Raw genomic sequence first — 23,202 nt, forward strand, 5'->3', positions numbered from 1 at the left:
TGGTGATTTGGAAAGCTATCAAACACAAAATAAGTGTCGATTTTGATTAAGGTTATGTACAAATTCACCCGGGGTAGATTGTACTTACGGAGTATCACCCCCATGGCTATTGCAACATACCCTCTCGTGGGAAGTTACTTGGGGTGAGGGATGAACAAACGATTATTTTGTTGAAAGGAAGCGTTTTTAAAAACCCAAAAATAGCTTTACAAGTTTACCAATATTTCTAAAATATTTTTGAAGAATATGTCCAGCTTAACATTTTTTTTTTCAATGTGAACATCCATTCAAAATTACAATAAAAAACACGATTTCCGCAATAGCATATAGTTCCATTAAGATTTTCTCACCCATGGCTGTTGCAACAAACCTTCTGGTGGGAATTTTAGGGGTCGGAGATTCAAAAACGATTATTTTGTCAAAATCAAAAGTTTATCAAAACTTTTGAAGAACATATGTTCGACTCAACATTTTTTTTTTAATCCACTCAAAATTACAAAACTTTATAATATAATACACGAGTTCAGCAATAACACAAAATTTCCATTAAGATTGTTTTCTGCCTCCATACAGCACTTGTTCACTCATGCCAGAATCAGTGTACAGGCGGGCTAAGTTAAGAACAACAGTCACGGGTTTTTGGTAAGTTAGTTTTTTTAAGGCGTTTGTATAGCTGTAGCCAACTGCACAAGCAGGAGCCGGTGAAACAAGTATCTGATTGGATCCATTTTGAAAAGGATTACCGTTTTCATCGGCTTCTTCTTCTGAAGACCTTTTTTTACAATCCTGAAATAAAGAATACAGGATAAAAATTCCGGTGGGTTATTCAAGAATTGTTGCAAACAGAGGTAAACACAATCGCAGAGGCGGTTTTACTGGAGGGACAGAGGGGCCATTTGCCCTGGGCGTAGAAAATTTTAGGGTAGCAAAATTTCAATTTTTGAAATTTTATTTTTATTAAAATAAAGTAGAAAACGCAGTTAATAAATGAAAATAATTAATAAAATAAAAAGTAATGAAATAATCAGAATTAAGATAATAATAATTAAATAAGCGAAATAACAAATTAATAAATAATAAAACTATTAATTAATTAATAAATTGAATATAATTTTATTAATAAACAAAGATTTTTAAGAAGAATTATAGTTCGTTGTGCTCTAAAATTTTAAAATAACGTCAGGTGGCATTTAAGTATGTTAACCCCTTTTTGGTATGTTTGTTGAAAAAATCAAAACATAACAAAATTGCCCCCCTCCCCTATATTTTGAAGGCTATTTTTAAATATAGGGGGGACTTGTTGCTTTTTTCAATAAAACCCAAAAATGAGGTATATTTTATTGAAATATGCATCGAAAAAAGTAATGTACTAAGGTGACTGTTATTCTCGTTGACTAAGTTTTCTTTGAAAACATTCAATTTAATTAAAATACAATATTAGTTCGAATTCTCCAAGTATATCCTGACTCATTTTCTTTCAAATGACTTCTTTAAGAACTTCTTTAAAACTTCTCTAAACCAACTTCTTGAAAACGATGACCAAATTGAAAATTTGTCGAAATGTCTTATTTCCGTGCGCTAGAATTAATTGTTGGGGGGGGGGATATTCAGAACTTGGGGTAATAATTCATGTTTTTATATTAATTTTTTAATATATATTTTATCACCTGAAAATCTTTTTAGTTTGAAATCATTTACGTTTTACCTCATTTATATTACCAGTGAATGTGGTCACTTTCGAAAAGTTTCCTGTCGAAAGGCTTGGTAGTTGGAGCATTTCTGAAGTGCAAAAATTTGGAAAGATACATGCCCAACTGTGTCATATCTATAGGTCTCACCCCTTTTGGGATGAGTCTCATCCCTTTTGGGGTGGGACCCAACAAGGTTTCAATAAGCAATTAGGATCTACGAGCAAGGTAAATACAACCTATTTTTGCGTTTATAATACTTTAAGATCAAGAAATAAAAAATCAGGAAATAAAATTTTTCTACAAACGTCTTCATTCCTTTATAGTTATAAGCCTTAACAATAATTAACAATTATAGTTAGATATTTCTTTATAGGTATACTTAATTAACAATAAGCTGTTCAAAAAGATGTGGTTCGATCCCACTAAGAAAGGTTGAGATGGTTAGGGTAAAGGTTAAGGTTACAAAATTTAAATTTTTTATCATAATAATTCTAGGAACGGTAGTTTAGAAAAGCAATTTTAATGTATATATCGTGGAAAATTATTGGACCCTTTTTTATTTGCAATTTTCGTCATTTGAAAAATTTATTGCTCTCTTGATGTAGCTCTTTGTTCTAGTTTCAAAACAAAATTAGAATTTATTTGTCTCCAAAATTTGCTCTGCCGGGTAAAATCAAAACGTGCTAAAATCTAGAGCATCAGCGACATCAACTTTAGTCCTATCTATAAACTGTTGAACAATTAGATTGGTCTAAATTCTGGTCACAATTTTTAAGCCTACAGCCATTGTATTTCACCTTTAATTTTATGGTAGGAATTTCGGTACTTGTCAATTAGCTGGAACCTACGCGAAACCGACGCGATAGTTGTATAGGGATAATGCCTAAGAAATTAGTCAAACGGGTTTCTTTCAATAGAGATTTGGATTACAAACCGTAGTTTGTCACTGTGTGTACAATATTTAAACTTTTGTTTAAAAAAGGTACCTAGGTTAGGTTATGTATTTACTTTATGCTAAGCTTTACCCCCCCCTCCTAATGTGCAAATGTATAGCCAAAACTTGTTTCTAAACTATTATATTTTCATCATATTTTGTTTTATTCCATTAGCATTAACCAAACTTTACTTCTTGCGTGGGTTCCAGCTAATTGACAAGTACCCCAATTTTTTGCAGTCATAAATTCGGTTCTGTTTGTGCAATTTATCACAAAACAAAAGAGAGGGACCCCTAAGAACACGAATAGAGTCTAATATGCCTTGTTACAGACAGCCCAAACAATAAGCAGGTCGTCCTCAAGTGGATGAGAATAGACCATTAAAAAGTATTTAAAGGAACTGGAGGGAACTTTGGGAAGGGGTAAAGAGGGAAACTTTGGATGGATAGAAGGGAAAGAGGAGCGTTCGTAGGCAGGCTGCTTGATGCTGCAGTGAGTTATTATTGTTCTTGGAGTGGAGGAGGAGCGTGTGTAGCTGTGTCAAGTGGAGGAGCGTGTGTATGCTTGAACGAGTTATTATTGTTATTATTGGTAGTAGTATCCACTTTAACAGTATTAATATCGTTATGTCAACACAGTGTCTGAGTGTTTTGTTTATTGTATATTTGTTACCGTGAATTTTCGAAATTTGGTTAATGGCGACTTTCACTGGTGAATGTCAGAAATTTCTTTTTTTTTCTGCTTGAATTGCGAGTCAGCTTTTTCAGTCTTGCGCACGTTATGATGGTAAAAGTCAAAGATAGGTTGGGTTAGGTAATGTTAATTTAGGTTAGGTTAGATTAAATTTGGTTATAAATATCAGAAATGGGTTAAAAACCAAGCCCAACCTAACCAACCCTAACTTGTCATCATCAAGCTTTGCATTAAACTGGAAAAGTTGACTGGCAACACTGACTAAATCCAAGAAGAAAAAAAGTATTTTGGACATTCACGAATTTCGGACATTCATGGTAACATACTGAGAGTATTTCGCTATGTAAAAAAAAAATCTCAGCCAAGTGCATATCCAATGAAATTGTATGATGTCCCAGAAAAAAAATACGATGTAAACAATTCCTAGAAGCCTTGAACCAGCATTTCTTAATCTATTAAGTCCATTTGCAGGATTGTTGAGTGTCTGGTTCCCACATCTAAATCGTACTTTGAACTGCAATTTTCAGAATTAAAAGTATATGGGTTCCTTAAACTTTGTACAGATAGGTGTCGTACGTAAAGAGACAGCGCAATGGATAAAGCCACGCTTGGAGTTTCTGTGGACTACAACTAGCCTTAGTGGATGTGGATAAATTATACAGTAGGCATCCTGCAGTGTATAGGTGGTTATGTGCTGGGATAGATAAACTGTATCCGGATATTTAGAAGAAAAAAAAATATTGCGATACGTGAGCAGGGTAATAGCCACCTAGCGTCAATGGGGGGTAATGTAGAAGCAGACCCAAACAAGCGCTATAGTTGTTAGTGGTTGTAGTAATAGCAGTTAACCCACAAAGTTACAGGAGAGGGTTACAGGGGACGAAAAATATTTTTTATCACCGGTATTTCCTTGACCGTCATTTTTTTTTTTACCGTTATTTCACATAGTTATCTGAATAAAAGAGACCTATCGCATTAGCGATATGGCAAAATCAATTCTAACATCGAAAACTCTATTTCATAATATAACTGTTTACAATTATATATATAATAATTATATATAAATAAAATAGTTACAGAATAGTTATATTTATAACTATCAGTAATATAATGTAAATGTATCTATTTTTACGAGCGTGAAAATAACCCATTGTGGAAAATACGGATATCTATGTCAAGGCCGTACCCAGGATTTTTTTTCGGAGAGGATTTTGCTCATTTTTTTTTTTGGGGGGGGGGTTTACAAAAAAAACTCAAAGAACGCATACAAAATTTGTTTATGCCCATTTTTATCACGTTTTAACGAGTCAGACAAACATTTCGCAGGGGGGGGTCAAACCCCCTAACCCCCTGAATACGGCCTTGATCTATGTGTCTTCAGAACCAATAAAGTGGAGTAAGTTTACACAAGATAGCGGAAGAGGGAGATCCCTCAATAACTTTAAAGCGTACGAAAAGTAAACTGGAACTTAAAAACAAGATCGATAACCATCGGAATAAAGCATGTTTCCGGTACAAGATCTCTAAACTGAAAGTGTATTGTCAAGGAAAAGATCTTAATAATATTTAAGAAAATAAATAAACAGAATTCATGTGTAAAATAAGAAAGATATTACACACGTACAATGAAGCAAAGTACAAACCTAAGAATCACAAACCACATTTTAGGAATAACCAAGAGCGAATACAGGATTTTTTTTTCAGGGGGGGGGGGGTAAGAAAAACTCGTAAAAACGCACCAATAATTTATTTATATGGGTTTCGTCATTTTTTTACCAGTTAGACACATTTTTTTTTTTGGGGGGGGGGGTGTAAAAACCGCTAACCCCTACCCCTGGATACGGCCTTGACCAAGACCATCCAGATTTTTTTTTCGCGACAGGCGTTGCTATGGCGGGACTAAACCACAAATATCGCATTTTAGGAAAACCGAACCATAAAAAAATCGGTTTTTATTCGACTGTTATGACTAGTGCGGTTAGGCCATAACTCTAACCCACAAATATTTTTAGTGAACATTTTCAGCAAGTTCTGCTCTTAACGGACATGTGTTGCTTTCTTCTTCTCCCACTTTTTTTTTCGAAGAATTAAATGGAAATTCTTCAGCACCTCATTTTCTACCAAAAATAATAATTATTGAATGCCAGTATTTTACTGATAGCCTATAAATACACAGTTTTATGAGAAAAAAGATAAGGTAAAGCCAGTCTGGCGGGGATTCCTTGCTAGTTGTAAAGTTTTGCTGTCAAATTTATTTACTAAGAACATCTTGCCAAAATGATAATTGCATAAGCGCGTCTAGGCTTCCTTGATTTAAATCTGACAGCAAAATTTGGTGGAACAAATTTTTTATTGCTGTACTTTTGCCAAATATGATGTTATGTTTATTAATAATTTAAATTATATTAAATACGAATTTTTAAATTATATTAATAGCATAGGCAGCGGAGTTTTATTGTTGCGTGATGTTGTCATTCGTCCTCGAAGCGTCTTTTAGAGTATAAGTTTGATACTATATGTAATAAAAGATTTTTGCTGATTAGTTTTAAGCGTAGGGAGCTGTATATTAAGGCCATTGGCGTAGTTCGGGATGGGGGCAAGGGGGGTCAGTTGCCCACCCCAATAATCTGGAGAAAAAGTTATTATATAGCCCATGCCCCTTGACTCTCCGGATATTGACCCCTCTTGCCCCCCAATAAACATGCTGGAGCTACGCCCCTGAATAAGGCTAGATTCAAACAGGGATTGAATTTTGCTTTAGAAGCTGAATTTTGCATTGCTTCGTAAAATATACGTGAAATGAATATTTTCGCTTATTAGTTTTAAAATAAAGTTAACTGTTAAAATAAAGTTAGTTAGTTAAAATAAAGAGCTGAAAAATAAAGGTAGGTTCCCAAAGGGATCAAATTTCGCTTCAGCAGCCAGATTTTGCCTCACCTCGTAAAATCTATATGGATGATAGAATGAATTTATGGACTCAGCTCAGTACAACATAATATTAAAACGATAATGGATCTTAACCCTTTCAGTCACGAATTTTAGCCTGGAAGGTCAAAATTATGAGAGTAGCGAAAGTCAACCATGTGATGGATAAGTACTTACCAGGAATTTTTTCAGATTTTTTTCTGAACGTCTTCTTTCTTTTCCACCATGTACTTGAGCAAGGACAGTGTGACCAAATTTATTCAAATACAGTATAAAACCAATGAAAAACTGAGACTTCAAATATAGTACAAAAAACGAGAAACTGAATTGACAATGATCCTTTTACGTTTCTTTAGGTTTGTGAAACTGTGCGAAACAGTTTCGCGATTCTTCCAGGCAAAGTGGGACGTTGCACTTGGTACACATGAACCTAGTCTTCATGATACAGGGGCATTTTTACACCTGTTTTGGGCGGCAAATTTTTCTGGCCAATGAGCAAAGGAATCTTTCTTCACGGCGGAGCAGGGCCTACGAAATTTGAGTTTTCGTTTCCTACGATTTTCGGCAACCGAGTCTTCTTCATCACTCTCCTCCTCTTCGCTTGAAGGAAGAGATCTGGGTCGGCCTCTTCTTCTAGGAGTGTCTTCAGACATAATGAGAGTCTCTGCTATGTCGAGTCGGAAGGTGAACGAATCGACAATGTTCTTTTGTCTCATATTCTGTGCCTTGCAAATCTCGACATATTCAAGCCAACTGTTGACTACAGCAAGATCGATCAAATGGAATACGAGTCTCAAAGTCCATTTTTTTGATCGAATGAGGGTCCTATAGTAGGATACCATCTGGTCAAGCTTATCAACCCCACCCATACTCAGGTTATAAGCCGCAATAGCTTCCGGCTGCGTCACTTGTACCTCTGTCTTCGTTTTCTTACACCACTTCATCACGTTTTTTACGTTGCCGCTTCCAATCATGTTAGAAGCGACTATCACCGATCTACAGTCCATCCACTTGATCAGACATACTTCTCCACTCACTAGCTCGTGGAACGCCCCCCTTCCTTTCTTTTTCAGAGACGTATCAGATTCCAACTTTGCGCCAAGAACTCTATTCGCTCTGAACGTGCCGGTGCCATACATACTTTTCCGTTCAAGCTCTTCAAGGAGCGGACTACTCGTAAAAAAGTTGTCAAAGAATATTTTCGTATGCGGGCGAAGCTGGACGCGACCAGCAAGAGCTAGTACCATTCCAGGTCCCAGTCCGAACTGCTTCTGCTCTTCCGTCAGGATAGTTTTCTTACCCTGGTAAACATCAAAAGTGAGTATGATGCCGTTACTGTTACAAAGCATAAAGATTTTTATGCCCCACGGTGTTGGCTTCCCCCTGATATACTGTTTTATGTCCAATGCACCGGTGTACGGCACCATTTGCTCGTCGACTGATACATACTCAGAAGGTACGATGCTTTCTGTCTTTTTCAGGACCCGGTCTATAACCGGACGAACCTTCCATACGCGATCGGTGTTCTCCGGGTCTTTAGAGAGGATATCTACCAGATGAAATAAATTTCGGAGACGCGAAAACCTATTGAAGTTCATGGCGTCTGCTATTAGAGGTATCCGAGTCCGACTACCCCAGTACATGCGATACCTTGGGAATTTAAAAGCACTCATCGCTATATGAATACCTATGAACCTTCTTATTTCAGAGGCTGTTGTACCCAAACTTGAGCCGGTTTTCTGTACAGAATAAAGATTGGTCATCTCGGCGGCTAACTCATAAAATTCACTATCAAAATATTCTTTGAAGTAGTCTATAGGCTCCTCGGGACCAAGTGGCGGCGGCGCCGGGTCGGCATTGTTGATAACTTTCGAGAAGATCGCATTCTTCCATACGAGTCTGCGTTTTCAATTTTTCGGAGGCGGGGGGAGGAGCGGCTCATCATCCTCAACTTCCGATAATGAATCTTCATCCGTATCGTGTGGCTGCGATAGATTTACTGACGCCCAATCTTCACCTTCGTCATCTGAGTTTGGTAGGTCCGATAACTCTGAAAGGTCTGAGTCGATCGCGTCCAAGACATTCAGTATGTCAGCGTGACAAACTCGACGTGGTCGATCATTGGATGGACCTGGAAAAGAAGATAGTGAGTCGCTTTTCCAGAATAGCGACTTGACAGGAAAAAGTTATCACTGATGTTTTCAAATAATACTACCCAAATTATGTTCCTCTGACTGTACCATATATGCTGCTATTGAACTAGAAAAGTTAGTATCAAGTCACACTGTCCTTACCCAAGAACACGCTACTTCGAAAAAATCTGCGCCATCTATCCAACGCACTAGCGAGATAAACTTTTTTAATAGATGGGGTAACTAACTGAAAAGGACAAATGAACCCCTTTTTTCGCGTATTTTCATGGTAAATCTGGTAAAAAAAATGCATGAAAACATACCTGGTAGATCCATTCTTTCGAGTACGGATGTGCAACAACTTCAAAATACTGCTAAAAATCAGAATTTAGCATCATCGGTTTGAAACTTCGCCAGTGTCTTTTCGCATTACTTATTATTATGGAGCGCATACTCGAGTATCGCTGCCATCTACAGGGTCCAAGAAGACCAAGCGAAGCTGTGATGTTCTCATGTGAGAACATGGTGACTGAAAGGGTTAAAGAAGAGCATAGATTGTAATTGTTGGGGGCAAGGCCTTACCCAGGATCTTTTTTCAGAGGTGGTTTCACTCAAATATTTTTTCCTGGGGGAGGGGGGTTCACACAAAAAACCTCAAAAATGCATACACAATTTGTTTATATCCATTTTTGTTACGTTTTTACGAGTCAAACAAACATTTCGGGGGGGGGGGGAATAAATCTCCCTAATCTCTTCTCTGGGTACTGCCTTGGTTGGGGGTAATAAATGTAAGGACTGAAAGCATCAACCAGCCCATCAGTACGAAACAAAATGTTTGTTTTTGCTGAATAGTTTTAAGAATAAAGAGCTAATTATCAAAGCTAGGTTCCAACACACTAGATTCACAAGATTCTTCTTTGGAAACTGTCCCATATTGGAATACGACGGAGTATTCATTCTTGGTTTTTATCATACTTACCTGGTCGACTTATCTCGGTTGATCCTCTCTTTTCCAACTCGTCTGAAATAGAGTTTATTCTTTTTAATTTATGTGGACGCCTGACAGGGTCGGATTTTGTATCAGTGAACAAACGCTTTTGCTTCTCAGTTTAAGTATGAGAGTTTGAAAAATTGTGTATAAAAATCCAACTTTGAGGCTTCAGGACTCCCCCCCCCTCCACAGAGATCCGTTTGCTGTTCTCCCTAATGGCTGATGTTCAAGTGTATATTACTCTATATGATTTTATCAAGCCTCAATATGGATAAAGGAAGCTTCAAAATCAGGGTTGCCACCTGCTGAGGAAAAATCATTATATTTTAGCGTTTTTTTGGTAGATTTAGTGATTTTTTTCAATAATATAGCGACTTTTTTGTTTAGGCAATATAAAATATCACTAGAAATTGTGATAAATCACTAGGGGTGGCAACTATGTTCAAAATAAATGTCTGTATATTACCAGCTTATTTTGAATGAAATGCATGCACCTTTAGGATTGATTGTGCCACCGCATTGAATTACTGCCTTCAAAACCGGAAGATTAAGAGGTACTCCCGTACAATCACACTTAAGAATTTTGCTTAATGTTAGATTTTACATAACCGGTTTCATAGCCACAAAGACAAATAAGGGGGGACAAAATGTATTAGGCGTGCATAATCTGGGCTATATATTTACACATTATAGGGGGGGGGGATTGGGATGAGGTTAATTTACTTGACATGCCCTCTCCCCCTAATGTGCAAATATATAGCCCAAACTATATTATTATATAAACTAAAGTATGATAGATCATATGAAAACAAAAGATATGTAAAGAAAGTGGAGAAAGCACTACACTATGAAATTTGTGAGGAAGCATTAGCAACAGTACTAAACGGATTAATAAATAATAAGGCTCCAGGTGCTGATAGTGTGGTAAATGAGTTTCTTAAATATGGTGGCTCTGAGGTTAGAAATAAGTTACTGAAGATTATGAATGGGATTTTGAAAAGGGTGAAGTACCTAGCAATTTTAGGAAAATCTTAATTAAACCACTGTATAAGAAAGGTGATATGAGGGAGTTTGGTAATTATCGAAGCATTAGTCTGGTCTCTGTAGGTAGCAAATTACTTATAATATGATACTTTTTAGACTGAGAAACGGTGTAGACAAAGTTTTAAGAAGAGAACAATGTGGTTTCAGAAAAGGTAGAGGATGTGTCGACCAACTTTTCACTCTTAGGTTAATAATTGAGAAGTGCCTGAGTTATCAAACACCTTTAGTCCTCAGTTTTATGCATTATGAGCAGGCGTTCGATTCTGTTGATAGAAGAGCTGTAGAAGAGCCTTAACACTGCTGCGGTTAAGGTAGAAAATGAGGTTAGCAGCTGGTTTCGTATTAAATCAGGTGTTAAGCAGGGTTGAGTTCTATCCCTCTTTATATGGCTCATTTTTATGGACTTTGTCTTAAGGAGCACAGGAAAGGCACTGCAAAACCACGGAATCTAATGGGGAGGAAAAACTCTCCTGGACTTAGATTATGCTGATGCTTTAAGCATCCTAGGTGAAAATGTGAGCAAAATGAATGTTGCGAATTCAGGGTGCTAGACTAAGTTTGAAAATTAATGTTAAGAAGACTAAGTCACTAAGGCTAGGAATAAGTGAAGATGAAAAGGTGACGTTGGGTAACGAAGATTGATTAGGTGGCTAGTTTCACTTACCTTGGTGGTATTATTAGTAAAGGCGGTGGGAGTAGTGAAAATGTTAAAAGTAGAATTGCCAAGGCTCACGGTGTTTTTTCACAGTTAAAAGAAGTTTGGAAGAATAGGAAGATAAGTCTGCAAACCAATATTAGAATATTGGAAGTTACAGTGATGGCAGAGGTCAAATATGGCTCTGAAGCATGGGTGCTCCGAAAAGCGGATGAAGATTTGCTAGATGTTTTCCAGTGAATTTGCCCACGGATTGTTCTGGGTACCCGGCTGGCTGACCGTGTTTCAAACGGTGGGCTGCACGAAAAGTTTGATTCAATCCCGCTTTTTAGGGCTATAATAAGAGAAGGGTTGATATGGTTAGTTCACGTTCTGGGGATGAAGGGATGACAGACTGCCGAAGATTGTACTTTTCGGCCAATCGTCTAGGGATAAAGGGAAAGCAGGTCGTCCGCAGTTCAAGTCTTTAAGTCTTTTCAAGTCTTTTATGATTTGCAATCAAATCTGATAACAAATCAATTAAACTCAAGGGTTTACCCTGGATTATAACTTCATTCTTTTTCTCGTCAATTTGTTCATTTTTAGCGAAATAGGTCAAGAGTCTTTTACTTTGCTCACGATATTATGGGGGTAACATGTCTACAACACTTGTTAATAAATCTTCTTCTTTTTTTGGTTTTTTAATAGTTTCAAAGCTATCAGTACTTTCAGAAGTTTGATCAATGACATTTACTTTGAGCGGTCTTTCACGGTAACGTTTATGTTTGTTGACATGTCGAAGGGCATTCTGAAGCAAGATTAATTCTTCATCATCAGCAGTTGTTTCATTATTAATAAATTTACCAAGATTATCTTCAAAGTGCTCCTTTGGTGAAAGAGCAAGTTGAATTGGCGTCAATTTATAGGATTTAGCCATTTTCTAGAGAATAGTGTTTATAAGTCCGGTGATTATCGGGAGTAACAATGAAAAAAAAATACCATTTGCTTGAACAAGTCGTTTTCTTTTGCTATTTCCATTCCTTTTGCTGGCTAGGGACCACTGTACAAAGATAATTAAATCCTTTATATAAAATCCTTATATGCCCCCAGGGCATAACTTATATCCCTTACCCTGAGAGCTGGGGGAGGGGTGTCATCCTCAAAGACCTAATTTCCAGAACTTTCAACTACATTTAACACAATTGGTATCTCCAAACTTTGATTGGATTTGTTTGGGAAATGGTTCGTGTGAATCTCCAATCACTTCCGACTAATAAAAAGTACACTAGGTCTTTGAATTTCCAGTCAAATTAGCCCTTTTTGAAGTTTCTACGACAATACAACTACTACTACTACTAACAACTCACCGCGGCACCAAGCCGCCTGAGGCCAACACAGCTGCGCACGCTCCTCCTCCACCTCAATCTATTCAAAGCCTCCCTTTTTACACCCGCCCGTGAAGTTCTAATTTTCTTTAAATCTTTCTTTATGACGTCCTCCCACCCCAGACGAGGACGACCTGCTTTCCGTTTGACGAAAAGAATAATCTTCGGCAATCTGTCATCCTTCTTCCGCACAACGTGTCCTAGCCACCTCAACCTTTCTTTCATTACAGCCCTAGAGAGCTGTATTGAACCACATTTTTCGTATAGCCTATTGTTTGAAATACGGTCAGTCAGCCGGGTACCCAGAACAATCCTTAAGCAATTTCTCTGGAAAACATCTAGCAAATCTTCATCCGCTTTTCGGAGCGTCCATGCTTCAGAGCCATATTTGACCACTGTCATCACTGTAGCTTCTAATATTATTATCTTGGTTAGCAGATTTATCTTCCTATTCTTCCAAACTTTTTTTAACTGTGAAAAAACACCCCGAACCTTGTCTATTCTGCTTTTGACATCTTCACAGCTCCCACCGTCTTTACTAATAATGCTACCAAGGTAAGTAAAGCTGTCCACCTGATCAATCTTTTCATTACCCAATGTCACCTTTTTATCTTCACTTATTCCTAGCCTTAGTGACTTAGTCTTCTTAACATTAATTTTCAAACCTACACTAGCACCCTGAACTCCCAAACCTCTAAAAATCCATTCATTTTGTTCACACTTTCATCTAGAATGCTTAAATCATCAGCATAATTTAAGTCCAGGAGACTTTATCCTCCCGAGCATTCTACGACAGCAGTCTACGAGAATGCTTTCTATAAAAACCTTATTTATCCCCAGGGCATGACTTACAATCCTTGACCTGAGGGTTCTGAGGGGGTTATCATCCTCAAAGACCTAATTTACAAAACTTTCAACAACTTTGAACAAACTGGGTATCTCAAAATTTTTATGGAATGTTTTTGGGAAAATAGTGGGCATGAGAAGGGAGTTAGTTGCCCTCCGATCACTTTCAACTATCAAAAAGTGCACTAGCCATTTCAATTTCCAATCGAATAAGCCCTTTCCGAAGTTTCAACTACAGAGCTTTCTATAAAAAAAACTTATATGACCCGAGGGCATGACTTAAAACCCTAGCCCTAAGGGCTTTGGGTGGGTTGTCATCCTCAAAGACCTATTTTTTAGAACACTCAACAACGTTGAACAAAATGGCTATCTCAAAATTTTGATTGGATGTGTTTGGGGAAATGGTGGACGTGAGAGGGGGGTTAATTGCCCTCAAGTCATTTCGACTATTAAAAAGGCACTAGCGCTTTGAATTTCTAATTGAATGAGCCCTTTTTCAAGTTTCTAAGACAACGCTTTCAATAAAAACCTTATATGCCCCCAGGGAATAACTTACAACCCTTGCCCTGAGGTCTGTGGGGGGAGTGTTCTCCTCAAAGACATAATCTTCAGATATTTCAACTACGTTAAATAAAATGGCTATTTCAAAATTTTTATTGGATGTGTTTTGGGAAATAGTGGGCTTGGAAGGGGTGTTAGTTGACTTCCAATCATTTTCGACTATTAAAAAGGGCACTAGCCCTTCTAACTTCCAATCGAATGAGCCCTTTTCGAAGTTTCTACGACAACTCCCTCGATACGAAGTGGCCTGGTCTGAAAGATGAAAAAAAGTAATACATTTTGCCACCATAGTTCTTTAATAAGGCAGCGCTATTGCGCTTCCTATGATAGAGAACTTGAATAGGTAACAACCCGATAGATGATATAGTAAGTACAATTAAAAGCAAGTGTTCTGATACATTTACTCTGATGAAAAAGATTATGGAGAACAACAGTTACGGAAACCTTTTCATTATGTGACCGGAACGTCAATAATTGTAACATTTCCTGAGGCCGTTTTTTAATAGATTCAGTTAAATCATCAATAATCAACCACGAGTTTGGTGTGATACTATTAAACACGTCAGGTCCTCATATGAATTTTATGCTTGATACAATACTTTTTTATTTTTTCATAGGACTCTTGCCATACACTATAGCAATAATAGATATTTTTCGGATTCTCTAAAAACATTTTATCACAGTTTTGAATTATTTTCAATAATAGTGTTGTTTTGCCAGACATTGATGGTCCTTAAAGAAATGATCTGAATGGTGTTTTAAATTGATACATACTCCACCAATGTCAAAATACAAACAACCCAACCTAACATCACTGTTGAATAAATACTCAAAAAATAGAATATATGATTTCTTCAGTGTAAATATATTCACTACGAATTTTTAAAGAATATTTACACAAGCAATTAAAGATATTTTAATGGCAGTAGAAAAACAATATAAAACAGACACTTTAACATTAAAAAAACCTGAACATATTAAAAGGCACTTGAACATTTTAAAAGGCACTTAGAAAGGGCTCCCACCTGGAGGCCCGGACACTCCTCCGGAGGTTGCGATGGCCCTCGGATGGAAAGGTGCCCGAGGCGGGGCGGCAGTAAAAAACATAAAACACTTCTAAAATACCACTTTGTGCATAAAAAATAAGTATAAAATATATAAATTAAAATACAGAAATATAAATAAAACATTAAAAAAAATAAAACACTACTGAGCTGGAGACAGAAAAAACGGCCCTCCTCCCCCTCCCACCAACTATTGGGCTTTTTCCAGACCGAGTGCTTTTCTGTAATCTACACAATCAACTTGACCTAAAGTGAGATTGTAACCGTACGGTAGTACCGTCACACCGTCCGTGCGTCCAGTCTTTATCCGATATGGCTATCATGGCATTTTTAAACTTGAACTGTGAAGTTTTTATATTGTAAAAAATGAATGTCCTTGACTTTCACTCCTGGAACTAAATTATTATCGACACAGTTTCTATGAATACTCATTTTGAAATTTTCCTTTACATAATGTGAGGGCACCCCTTGCAGACTTGTTTGGTAACCTGATTGTGCGTTTCTACACAGTACACCTTCGGACCATGGAACATACTTTTGGATACCAAGTCGCTCCCAGTCTCAGATTTTAACTTGAACAATTATTTTGGGGCCTAATTTGGGGCCTGGTGCTTCCTTAGCTCCGGATAATGGACTCATCCCAGATGGTGTAATCCATTCGGGAGCTAATTTGCGTACCATTTTTCAAATCGTGCAACATATTCTCTGTTTTAACTTTTAACTGAGGTGAATCAGTGTCTCCAATATACGCTTGAACTTGCCCCTCCCCCGATCATTGGAGCTTACACACATTGTAATAAAACTGAGTTTCTTTGAAATTTCTAAAATGGCACTACCAGCAGCAATGTTTTTATTTAAAACTATATTTCTTTTCTTTATGTGTAAGAGGACTATATTGGAGTCTATGATCGTGAAAGTGGTCCTAATAGTTCAGCAAAGAAAGTGTTCTGCAAAGATTCGGGCACATTCCTTTGGGTCAGTCGTAACGTCACAATGACTCGTATTGCGCACACTCTCGCACGGAAAGGCCGAATTCAAAATAAGTTTAAAGATCTCTTTTTCGACCTTTGTTTTCGCTTCAGATTGTTTCTTGACGAAGGTGTCAACAAACTTCTTCATATATGGCTTTTGATCAAACTGGAGGGCTCTATGGATCTTTTTGACCTTGAAACCGTTGGTCAGCATTCACCGCAAAAGAACATGATATACAACAATATTCCGTTTCGGATAAAGGTCGGCAATAAGCTTTTGTTTTGAAGATGTCCAGTGCATACCCCAGTCCTCTACCAAAGATAAATTATAGGGGCTCAAAGAGTCCCTAGGCACCTGTCTGTTTATAGACGGGAAAACAAAGTCCTTTACGGACTCACGAAGTTCCAAAGGTATTTCACCAGAAGTATAAGTTATTTATTTAACAAACAAATTACATGAATAAATAATTTTCTAAACTGGCCGACGGGGAGCAGGGCTCGATGTGTCGGCCAAAAACATAAAATAAAAAAAAACAAAAAAATTGCCGAAATAACAAATAAAGCATATCAATAATGAAAAAGAACACACATGGTGGGAGATAACAGAGGAGGCCACCCCAGCGCGAGAACACCACAACAAATTTCATACTAAAATCCAAATTCACCAATCCCAACATCCAGGCAAAGAACAATTTTTGAAATATGTTTTTTCAAAGAAAATCGGCTCTTGAATCTTGGGGACACATCTATTAAATTAAATTTATTTGCAATATGAGGAATCTGGTATCTGATTGAGAATCTAGCTCTTTCAGATTTAATTGGGGGAAGGCGATACTTCTTGGAGCGGACGTGGTGGGCAGGAGAAAGGGGGGTCTCAATTATACCCAGATCATGGAAATAATTTGCCGAAGATTGGATATCATAATACCACATTGCTGTATGCAGGTCTTTCAGTTGTTTGAGATTAAGTATATTGAGAAAAATATATAAAGTTTGGGTTTCTGAAAGATTTTGAAGCCTCTCTGGGCGATGAACAAAAGGACCCAGGATTCTAAATGCCTTATTTTGAATTATTTGAAGAGGCTGGAGATGGACTATAAATGTGTTGAGGTATATTATAGGGCAATATTTAAAATATGATTCAATAAGAGAATGATATAAAATTTTAAGGATGGAAAAATGAAATACATGTTTCATTCTATGAAGACAGCCTAAGTTATGGGCAAGTTTCAATCTCAAATAATCAGAATACTTACGGAAAGATAAAAGCTCATCAAGAATAATCCCAAGGTAACGAAATGAATTTACTCTTTTTATCCTACTTTGATTTGCAATTAACTCTTCTATGGTAATTTTATCTACTGAGCTAGGTAGTTACATGCAAAACATTTATTCAAAGAATTCATTGCTGTCACCATTTTCTCAGCCAACAAAGATGGGGTTTTAGCTTTTATTGTCACCGCCGTATCATCTGCAAAAATTACTGCTAAACTACTATCTTGGGGTAAACGCCTCGAAAGGTCATTTATATAAATAAAAATAGTAATGGCCCTAATACTGATCCCTGGGGGACTCCAATATCATCAATAACAACATGGCTTGACAGGTGCCCATTTACTTCAACCTGAATTTTTCGACCATGCAAGTAAGATTTTATTAGATCTAGGCCTTTACCTCTAATACCTGTATTATTAATTTTCTCCAATAGAATTTCATGGTTTAGCGTATCAAATGCCTTTTTTATATCATAGAAAAGAGTAGATACATGATTTTCATCATTTAATGAATCATTAATCTCCAAGATTAGCGCTGCAATAGCTTGTTCAGTAGAATGACCCGCCCTGAATCCAAACTGATTTTTAGTAAATAAATTCCTTTTATCAAAATACGAGATAATTCTTTTTTGATTAATTTTTTCAATAATCTTAGATATAGGGGAAAGAATAGCTATTGGGCGATAGTTACCTATATCTGTCTTATCACCTTTCTTATGAATTGGAATAACTTTTGCAGATTTCCATACTTCCGGAAAGATCCCTGATGACATTGATGCATTTAAAATATGAAGCAACGGGACATGAATTACACATGCAAGTTCTTTCAGAATATTTGTGGAAAGCCCATCTAGACCTAGAGAATTACCACTCTTTAGATTCATAATTACTTTCTGGAACTCAAAGAAAGTGACAGGGGTCAGGAACACACTGGAATTTTCGGATGGCGGGAGATATTCTTTATATGAATGAGATGGAGATTCAAGGGATTCCAATTCAACGGTAGAACTAATATGAGAAAAATAATGACAAAAATATTCTGCAACAACATCCTTCCCCTTCAACTCAAAGCCATTTTCATTTATGATCACTTCAGGGTGTGGATTTTTAATATTGTTTCCAATTTTTTCCTTAATTAATTTCCATGTAGTCCGAGGTGAATCAGATTTTTTAAATACATTTTCATAATACATTTTTTCACTTGTTCTGAGAGTTTTAACTAGCAAATTTTTATAATTTTTGAATCGTTGTACATAATGAGCTGAGGGGTATTTTATTTTTATATTATACTGTCTATTTTTTTCATTGATAGATTTTAGAAGTGATGGACTTATCCAAGGTTGTTTAGGTGAGGTTCTTTTCCGGTGTGTAGTTTTAAATGGGCAATGAAGGTCTAGTTTTTCATTCAAAATTCGATAAAATATATCTAAAGATATGTTGGGGTCATTTTCATTAATAACTTCCCTCCATCCTACATCACTAAGATTAGATTTCAATTTATTCATATTTACTTGTGAAAAGTTTCTCCTCTTCATATGATTTTCTTTATTGACTATCTTTTGCGCTTTGAAGTCAGACATTAAAATACAATGGTCAGATGTATCCTCCATAACCACGAATGTAGCCTCACGTGGATAAGGTGCAAAAATATTATCAATCAGAGAAAGAGAAGAATTTGTTATACGTGTCGGAATAAAACATACTAGGTTCATACCATGAGAAAGGTTACATTCCAAAAACTGAAGTACATCTCGGTCAATTCCTTGCTGTCTAGATGGAAGACATCCCATTAAATCAATATTGAAGTCCCAAAGGATTAAAAATGGCATTCGAAGACTTGATATCACACTTAACATATTTTCAAATTTATCAATTAAATCTGCCTTATTTGATGAGGGAGGACGATAAATTACAGCAATTAAAAGTTTATCATTATTTGGTAGAAAACATTCAACAATACAGCTTTCGAAAATCATCTCCGTATTCAAATATAAAAATTCTTCTTTCAGTCGTGCCGGAATATAATTTTTAACCAGTATTGCTAAACCACCTTGCTTTTGTTGAGTTCTACTTACGTGAAAAAATTGGAAATCACTAATATTAATTTTTTTGCCGAAATTTCATCTAAAAATGTTTCACAAACTCCAAAAATATCCGTACCAGATTCAAATAAAAAATTTTTAATTGAATCTTGCCCGCTCCTTCATCCACGACAGTTCCAAAAAGATATTCTCCTCATATTTTAGTTTTTATGAACTATTTCATGAGAAAACAAATATTTATTTGAAGGGACTAAAAAAGAATTTAAAATTTCATTATTATCATGGGCTAGGAGCGTTTGGAAAACATTACTAAAAAGGGCTGAATTTCTTTCCAATTCCTCCAGCCTAGATGTAGGGATCTCGTGAATATGGCTAACCATTATCATGTACTGATCTCACGCCAAAGAGTACCCCCCCATGCCTCTCCCACAAAAAATTACAAACACTAAAACTCACACTAAATAAGTTCTTAATCATAATAATTTAACTCAAATACATAAAACCGTAGAGAACCCATCACATTTTGTATTTCACACCAAATATCGCACACTTATGCTCATATTATTTATCGAAAATAATCCACTATCATATCAACACAATTAGTCTTAGAAAAATCGTGTATCCATATTTGCGATTCGACCACCATGTTTCCTTTCAAGGTCAGTAATTAGAGCGAAACCTTCACTAACAGTTAGTCGTTCATTCGAACCATCTCGCAGCTTGATAACTAGGCAGGGGGGTACACCTTTCGACAACCAAGAGTCAATTCCAAAATCGTGCAATTTCAATTTCACATGAAGCAACCTCTTTCGAACTTCACGAACAGACTTCGGCGCATCATCCGTCAGATATATTTTCTCGAATCCTCCAATTGTTTGTTTTTCAGTTTCTTGGCGTTCTTCAAAATCTCATTCCTGATTAACCTCGATGGCAATTCAAATTTTAAGAATTTGGCATTTGCCCTGAAATCCATCAACTTAACTGGGCTTGGGGCTGGGAGATCAAGGCCATCCATAATAACTTTAGACAGTAATTCCTGTGCTCTTATTTCATCTTGAACTTTCACATTCCACATCACTAATTGTTTATCATCTTCATTACTTTCCAATTTCATCAGAGTAAGCGACATATTGTCGATATGTGATTTAAGCGCTATATTTTCCTCCGCCAACACAGATATTTGATTTTTGAAGCTTGCCGTCTCTAATACAACATTCTGAACACGCAGTATCAGCTGCACCGCCTCTTTACCCGATTCAGAAACAATTTCTTCTAATTTTTTTTACATTATCTTCAATTGGACAGTAATAGCGTGTAGTTTTATTCTTATCCGGACTTAAAACCCGACTAATATGTGGAATGGGAAAGAAATGTCCAATTGAATCATGGTCTTTGGCAGGTTCATAAAGAAGCCATGCCCATTGTTTCACAGACTCAATGGACGGAGCCCTTTCGGAATATAAAAACCCTTTTATCTTTAAGTTCCCCCTATTCATCCTCTGTGTCGTACTGTAACACTGTAACCCCAATCTTTAACTGTTCGTTTACCCACTCAAAAATGTCAATCTCCTTAATTGTTACAGGATCATACTCCTTTAAACAATTAAAATCAACTTTAGGAAATTCCGTCCCTCATTGCCCCCATTAACTACCAAACTGTTGAAATGTGTATGAGTGGCTTATGCCCCATAAGCCAATAAGGGTCCTTTACAGTCTTTGTTCAGTCCTTTACAGGGGTTTTTGCCCCGCGACAAGGACTGAATACTTGAAACACTCTAGGCCCTTATCGAAAGAGAAGTGTTGTACATCCCCACAAGCCCTCAAATTTTCATTATATTTTTATAATGTTTTCCCCCTTACACCCCGTAAAACAAATTTTTTTCAACTTTGTAATGTTTACCTCTACTTTTTCAATAAATAAAACTACCAACCTACTCCCATTTTCATTATTCCCCTCCATCGTATTAAAAATGTCCCCTACCCAATCAGAAAAAAACACCCTCGAAATTATGCAAGTCAGGGTGAAGTGTTTGCATCGCCGTTTGCAGGTGATACGGGTGCAAATCAGCCGTTCTTGCATTTAAAAATTATTTTAAGGGTAATTCATGACTTTATACTATAGCAACCTCCCGCCTCCCAAATATGGTTTTCGAGAAGTGCCTGAATATTGCTGACATAGAAGTGGACAACGTCAATTTGATCCGTATGGATACTACCACTTGTAAGACTATTAAATGGGTCCCCAAACTCAGCCCAAAAAATATGAATGTTGCGCAAAGTGGTATTAGCTAAAAAGGTTTCAGGCAATACAGGGGGTGAAGCAGCACCACTTTGTTCTGCTCCCTCTTCATCACTTTTCGGTTCGGCTACCCTCTAGAGCTCACTTGATGGTAACTCTTCGACCCATTCATAGTCCTTATCAAGGCCGAGACCCCGCAAAAAACTGTCTAAATCAAACAGAGGGGAGCTGTATTAACCAGATTCATCCCCGCACTTAAACTCCCTCACTTTCTCATAACTGGTTTCTTCGTCCTCTGGCACTGCTCCCCACCTAAAGAAATTGGCCAGCAGATTGTCAATGTCGAAATCAACCTGAAAAAAATTCGTATTCCTTTTAGCAGTGAAAGGAATATTAATCTAACGAGCCAGGGGGTCCGTTATTATATTGAAAAGTCTTCAGAACTAATGGGACAAGGTTGCAAATTATTAATCTCACCCCTCTCCCAAAAAAAATTTCAGTACAAGGTTCTGGCTATTTCTTGAAAAGAATGTCTTATGTAGCTATTTCTCTCTCAAAACTATTAATCTAACGGGCTACCACTATTATATTGAAAAGCTTTCAAAACTAACGTGGTGGCAGATGGAATTAACAGGTCTATAGAATGACATAATCGGAATTTTTTAAGTTTTTTCCTCAAATATTTTCTCGTTATTAGGATCACTAACGAACAAGCCTTTATTAGCCAGAAAAGAATTGATTATTTTTTAAGATAGGGCAGTAGCATTAATATTCCAGTAGCCGGGGAAGCCTATCTCACTTAAAAATTTAGTTTTTAGTGTTAAATCATAACGAAAACCCTTCAAAGCCTGAAAAGAATGTGTAATCACACAAACAATTAGCGAAAAATACCATTGTAACACCTTGATTAGGTTGAAAAGGCGAAATGAATGTTCTAGAAGGAGGCTCTCGAATAGTAAACTAGATAGAATTAGTTGTATGAAACGATAATTTTAAATGACATATAAATCAGCAGCAGCTTCACTAGGGAGGGTGTCTCGGCCTTGTGCAGGTGAGGCAGCGGTGTCATGGCCTTGCACACGCAGTGTAGTTGAGGCAGCGGCTTGAACTGGAGTGGCGTCACGGCCTTTTACAGGAAGCGCAGGTGGGGCAACGGCTTGACAGGAGGCACCGTCATGAGATTACGAAGACGGTTTAGCAGCGTCACAGCCTTGACCAGATTGGGTTGCGGCTTGAGTGGAGGCTTTCGTAAGCAGCGCTGGAGCTTTTCTGGAAGGGGTAACAGCTTCACTAACACGGGGGGTTGGATGGATAGGCCAAGCATCTCCAGCCGTTGCACAGGGGTTGCCTCGGTGCCCCTTGCCTTCTTTGATGGAGGGGTTAATTGTGGGTAGTCCTTGAAAAGAAAACAAAATTTAGTATAAAAAAACCCTCCTTAATGGAGGGGACCCATACATGGGGGAATTGCTCGCTATCAATATTCTCTTTACAGAAACACTACCCATCTCCAGCTTTATATTCAGGTATCTTCAGCTTTTAAAAACATGCTATTAATCGTCTAAAAAATCTTACTGCTTTTAATTCCAAGTCAAGAATTTAAAATCCAGATGGCAACTGAGAATACTGGGCTTATCTAAATGGTCATTAAATAGACCTGGTACGCGCCTTGGGAATACCTTTTCAGGGCAAGTATGTCAAGCCCTTTTCAAGACCGTGAAAAGTAGAACTTGCGAGAAATAAAGCAGACATTCACTAGTATGTAGTCTAGGCTTACA

At 37.1% G+C, this 23,202-nt stretch overlaps 1 protein-coding gene across 1 annotated transcript in view; it reads right to left on the reverse strand.

Annotated features, from left to right (window-relative positions):
• Positions 1 to 463: 463 nt before the first annotated feature.
• LOC148939750 (uncharacterized) overlaps positions 464 to 23,202 on the reverse strand; it is a 72,640-nt gene continuing 49,901 nt past the window's right edge. Inside the window, exon 3 of the mRNA XM_089105724.1 lies at positions 464 to 786. Within this exon, the coding sequence (XP_088961850.1) occupies positions 547 to 786 (240 nt within the window). The 3' untranslated portion in view covers positions 464 to 546. The remainder of the gene's footprint in view (positions 787 to 23,202) is intronic.

Source organism: Artemia sp. Qi Xiang Cuo, chromosome 20 (genome assembly GCF_049724085.1).
Source record: "Artemia sp. Qi Xiang Cuo chromosome 20, ASM4972408v1, whole genome shotgun sequence".
Taxonomy (NCBI): domain Eukaryota; kingdom Metazoa; phylum Arthropoda; class Branchiopoda; order Anostraca; family Artemiidae; genus Artemia; species Artemia sp. Qi Xiang Cuo.